At 38.5% G+C, this 6,000-nt stretch overlaps 1 protein-coding gene across 1 annotated transcript in view; it reads right to left on the bottom strand.

The window, feature by feature from the left end:
* UBXN2B (UBX domain protein 2B) overlaps positions 1-5,589 on the bottom strand; it is a 29,314-nt gene extending 23,725 nt beyond the window's left edge. The window contains exon 1 of the mRNA XM_047727001.1: positions 5,475-5,589. Within this exon, the coding sequence (XP_047582957.1) occupies positions 5,475-5,555 (81 nt within the window). The 5' untranslated portion in view covers positions 5,556-5,589. The remainder of the gene's footprint in view (positions 1-5,474) is intronic.
* Between the last annotated feature and the right edge of the window lie 411 nt (positions 5,590-6,000).

Genomic DNA, 6,000 nt, shown 5'->3' on the forward strand with positions numbered 1-6,000 from the left:
CAAGTTTTCAAAACCAAGCACATAAAATAATTTCAAAATTATTCTATTTAAAAGTCTACCTGACACATAAATTTCATCAAGTGCAGGAACATGAACTTTTAAAAATATAAGACAATGTGTTATATATATGGTTTATATAAGTTTTAGAAAGTAATATTACCAAATTATGCATTCTAAATATATGGCTGGGTACCTTTAAAATGAAATAAACACAATACAGTTCTTGAAATTGGACTTTTGAAAAGTCATTATATTTCAGCACTAAGTTATTTTGTTCTCTCTTGGACAACAATTCAAAAACTTCCCTCAATGCTCCCGTAATTGGCATGTTCATAATTTTCAGAAAATCTTTTGGGAAAAAAAAATAACAAAAAACAAAATCCCCCCTAATAAACAGATAAAGTGCTCCTTCTAGAATTTCAAGAGATATGAAAACTATATCCAGGGCTTCTTTGCTTAGAAGGAAAAGAAGAATTGGGACAAAGTCAATTCTTTGAAGATTGTATTAGACAACTTTTAAAACAACCACACATGAAAAACAAAAACAAAAGAATTAATTTTCCTCCCTAATTTTTACTCTCTATCCCATTCCCATACACCTCCATCAACTTTTCATATTTCTCACATGGCAATTTTGTTAGCTATCCTAATTATGAAAGTGCTTTGTAATCTAAAAGAACTGAATTAAAATCCTAACTTGGGCTCCTATGGTGAGCCTTGGACATGTTATTTAACTTCTCTGAGCCATGGTTCCCTCATCTTTAAATGTCTGTTTAAAATAATTATCTTAAAGTATCACTTTAAGGATCACAGAATGCATGTAAAGCACAAGGCAAGTGCTCTATTACTAGAAGAAATTAAAAAATGTTTAACAATGACTATTATCAGTGTTTCATTTGCCTCAAGATTTCCTTCTTCAGTGTTATCTACATATTATAGTCTCTTCCCCACCCTAACCCCTCGAAAATGAAACAAAACAAATGAGACGGAGACGGACATTCTGCCTGACTACCTGAGTCCAAAGTTTTCAGAAATTTTACCTCCCTGAAATCTGCTACAAACAGTATTCCTTTATGGAAGTTCCTCCTGAGCTGATTACTTCAGCTCTATGAATTACTTTTACGTGATGTCTAATCCCATCAATGGAAATGGTACCTATATTGCAAAGGCACTTCAGCCATCCTTCACAAAGCCTTTTCTAGTTTCCTTAAATAAATGATATTTCTTTCCTAACTCCTCATAGTATATGCTAGTCTATTATTAACATTTATATTAAACATTATATTATCATTGCTTATGTACTTTTCTCACTATTTTATCCCTCCTATTATAATTTAGATTTCCTAGATTGTTTCTAATATAATACTTCATGGATACTCAACAAATTCATGATGAGTTATGTAGGTAATAAATAAAGCTGCAGATTTTTAAAAATTTATTTGACAGCATGAGAGAGCATAAACACAGGGAAGGGGAGGAGCAGAGGGAGAAGGAGACTCTCAGCTGAACAGGGAACTGGACTGATGTGAGTCTTGGTTGAGCTGAAAGCATACACTTAACCAGCCGAGCCACCCAGGCGCCCCAGGCTGTAGATTTTAAAGCTGAGATTACATCTTCTGTATAGTTTTGTACCTTGTTTGTTTTTTGTTCAAGACTTGTACAAATCCTGTCAATCAACTAATTTTCTTCTGTAAAATAAATTAATAAAGCAAATAATGTGTTTTGATTATATGAAATATATATTAACAAAATATTAATATATATTCACAAATTAGGAATATGGAGAAAATTGTAATTGAGCAGGGAGTCCACCTACTTGAAAAGGTCTTAGTTATTAATGGTGCATTACTAAGACGAAAATGAATGATATTTAGAGGGAATTAATGCTGGGATTCATGATGTCCCTGCAGCATCATATGGTATAAGTTCATCAGTAAATATTACAAAGAAATTCAATTTATATTAGTTGACACAGCAAAGATACCACAGAAGAGGAAACGATTATTTAAACTGATCAAAATAAAGTACTGGTTAAAATGAACAGAACAACTAAATATTGGTCAAATAAAGAGACAAAAATATTAGTATTGTGAAGTAATGAATCACTGTGAATTATCAGGACAGTGGGTCCCTTAGGCTAAACTAGATTATGAAGCTATTTCGATTACGCAGAAGGAATAAAGTACGTAAGTACTGATAATATTTGCTCTAGAATTCGAAATGTGAAGAACATGAAAAGAAACCTGAAAGCAAAGTAACTGAGAAGGAGAAAATCAAGTATATAGCAAAAGATTAAAACTACCGGAATTCTCATTCCTAGAGTGACACCTGCCCAGAAGGTATTATACGGATTTTTAAAAAAATATAGAATAGCAACATCCGCGTCATCTGGGAACCTCTGAAAATGCAAATGCGCCAGACTCACCCCAGACCAAATGAATGAAGACTCAGGTAGGGCCCTGCAATCTGTGCTGCATCAAGCCTTTCAGATGATTCGGATGCACGCTAAAACTGACAACCAATACTGGGGACTACTGATGTCCAACAGGATTAGGATACTCATGGCAACTGTAACACAGTATCAGACATTCTTATTCTTTTCTCACTTACAGAATGCCACTGTTTACCTCACCCCATCCTAACCCTAATAAGTACTAAAGTCTATCACTAATTACCCACCAACTCCAACTTGTATGGAAATATAGAATTAAGAACAGAAATCTTTTCCTTTTGATATTATTCTGGAGGAAAACTGGGACAGAAACATACAACTAAATATGTTAACCAACTACTAAACCCTTGTGTATAGATGGACTGAGGGGAACCAGGAGAGAGAAAAGTCTCCGAAAACGTTCAGAAAGACTAGAGAACACTTAGGTTTTTAGGGTGATCACTGTCACTAACAATACCATCCTAAACCTTCCCATTGAATATTTCCCAATTTGGGGGGATGAAGCGAGCTACGATCTGCTCTTGGTTTGATATCCACAGGAGATCTGTGCAGTTTGTAAGTCAAAGGCTCACAGTGCTGGGAGGTTTTCTGGGAGACAACCATCCATGTTTCCTCCTGTGCTAAATGAGGAATGTCTCCTGATTTAGATGCCGAAAAACCCTACACTGCCTAGCAGCTAAGATATACATACTCAGGGCTATCTTTTGCTTGTTCCAATTAGTAATATATCTCCCTTTTCCTCTATAATACTGTGAATGACTGACTCTTAGAGCAAGCTGTCCAGATAGAAGTATTTACTGAAAAGTATACTTACACATGGCTAGATGAAACAGTAACAAGATAATCAAATAGTAATCACTATTCAAAAAACTAGTCAGGGAGAAGAATATTACTTATTTCAATTAAACCTAATCTATTTCTTTTAAACATACTTTATTTCTTCACACATCATCACTTTGGTTGTTTCCAGGCTTCTTAGCAAGTTCTTCAGATTCTTTTTAAATTCCAAAGGAAACATTACCAACACTTAAAGTATCTGATATCCAAATCACATCTGTAAGAAATTAGTTGTCTATCTACCAAACTAACTACCAGAAGTAGATAAGTAATTAAAAAAAAAATCCCCGGGGCACCTGGGTGGCTCAGTCAGTTAAAAGTCTGCCTTTAGCTCAGCTCATGATCCTGGGGTCCTGGGATTAAACCCCATAATGGGTTCCCTGGTCATCAGGGAGCCTGCTTCTCCTTCTTCCATTAAACCTGCTTGTGCTTTCTCTCTCTGTGTCAAATAAATAAATAAATAAATAAATAAATAAATAATCAATCTGGAAAAAAAAAATCTCTATCCTCTTTAACTGATGGTGAAGAGGAAGCATTCTTTCAAGGGACATCTACCAAAATAACTCCAACTATTAATCATATATTAATTTGCTGGATTAAGTCTGTAAATTTGCCAAGCATTAGGCAATCACTAGCTAAGCTGTTCTCATTTCTCACATTTAAAGAATAGAATGAAATTAGACAAAGGATATTAAGTTATATATTTGTAACAGAATGGGCTAACCAGTTTAAAGTTACAGTATTTTCCTCCTTTAAAGAAAAGGAACCAAATATTTACCAAGCAAGTACAGAGCCAGGACAATATGGGAGTGCCTGGGTACTTCATGGATATTTCATCCTTGACACCACCAAGATCACCCCTAGTTTACAAATAAAGACACTAGGATCAGAGAGGTTAAGACACTTCTCTTACATTCACAAGCCTACTAAGTGACAGAACCGAGATGCAAACAGAAGTTGGGTCTAACCAGAAACTCCATTTTTTCCCAACCTGCCATGTTCCCTCTTAGTGATGGTAGTCTTCCACAGAAAAGATGAGGCAGATGGTAGCTTCCTATTTCTTGAGTCTGTTTACTACTACTGAATTGACTTAAAAGCACTGGAATTATTCTGCATTCGATTCATCTTTTAACTGACACTGAGCTCTCTATTCTTTGAATTCTTCATTTTATGTACTGCTTAATTTGGCATTCAATCATACTCCACCTTAAGATGTTACGGTCAATATAGTCATATATTATTTCTGCAAAAAACAGATAGAAATGCCTTTACACTTCAATCCCCTTCCATAGTGTCCAGCACCAACTATAGATTTGATGTCCTATTCATCTCTGCACTCCTGGAGTTTAGCAGTATGTTGCATGGCAGGTGGTCAAATCTTGTTCAGAGAAGTAGAATTAAAGGTGTAACTGTAACAGAACTTTTCTACCAAGGCAGGTAGATTCGGTGTCATCTACTTTTAATTACACAGTTCCTTATGATTGTTTACTTGTTGATTTTATCAATGGTCTTATGAGACAGGAGAAAAAAGCCTCAATGAGCAAAGCAGTGTTAAGCATCTGAAAAAGCGAGATCTGCTGCATCTGTATTTAGCTCACTAATGTCACCATGAAATTTTATTTCGCTGTTTCTTCTGTGCAATGTTTCATAGACGGTAGCTTTGACAACTAGGCGTGCAGCCGTAGGATGGAATACTTTAGCTCACACTTTTAAAAGGGAAAAGCTATCTGATAAAAAGGAACCATTTTTATATAAAAGCAATCCAAACAGAAACAGCATACAAGACAAGAAAGAGCAAACCAGCACACATTATTGCTTATAAAGTGATCCTCATTTCTCACGGGCACGGTAAAGCTTTCTTCCACAGTAAGTCTCCTAAGGAAGTACCAACCAGTGAACCATTCAACTGACCCCAACACAATGCCATTCTAAACGGACAGTTGCTTCTTAAAATGCAAATCGGGTGGAGGGGGAATGAGACCCGGGCGACAGAGAGTTGGGAGGCACTTGTTTCCTCGAAAAGCACTGTTCGATGCACCGCCCAGAGACCTGCCATGCCGGAGTCACAATTCAGTGCCCAGGTGGGGTCTGGCAAGCGCTCAGCCGAGGCCAGCAGCGGACTCCGACACGCACCCCTCCGCGCAGTCACCCGCCGCCGCGCCCCGCCCTCGGCCGCTCACCGCACCTGCAGATCCCGCGCGCTCGGGGGCCGCGGCCCAGAAGACCTCTCCTGCTCCCCCGGTTCAGGGACGCCACCTTCCGCCATCTTTCACCGGCTCGCCGGCGCCTGCGCCGACGCATCCTCCGCGCCTTCCGGGGCCGGTTGCCTAGCAACCGCGGGAGGGGCGGTGCCTACGTTCCCCCACTGCCCCCCTTAAGGGGCGCGCGTCCCCGTCTTCCGGCGCCAACCGTCCAGTTTTGCATCTCTCTTTTCCTTAAAGGAAACTGGCTCAGAGAATTTCACCTCAGGGACTGTCTACGTAAACCTTGTGTTCTCTTTTCAGCACGCCTGAAGGCACTGTAGGCCGCTCTAGAGGGCAGCACAGACTTACAGGTTCTTATAACTCAACAATGAAAGCATCTTCTGGATGCATCGTCTGATACAAATTGCAAACTTATTTTTCTAGTCTTGGCCAAATTCTCTCATCTTACCTTCCAAAGACTGGGTGGTACGTCGCCGTCAGTGCGTGAACTGATGTTGAGGATGGAAA

Source organism: Lutra lutra, chromosome 4 (genome assembly GCF_902655055.1).
Source record: "Lutra lutra chromosome 4, mLutLut1.2, whole genome shotgun sequence".
NCBI classification, from domain to species: Eukaryota; Metazoa; Chordata; class Mammalia; order Carnivora; family Mustelidae; genus Lutra; species Lutra lutra.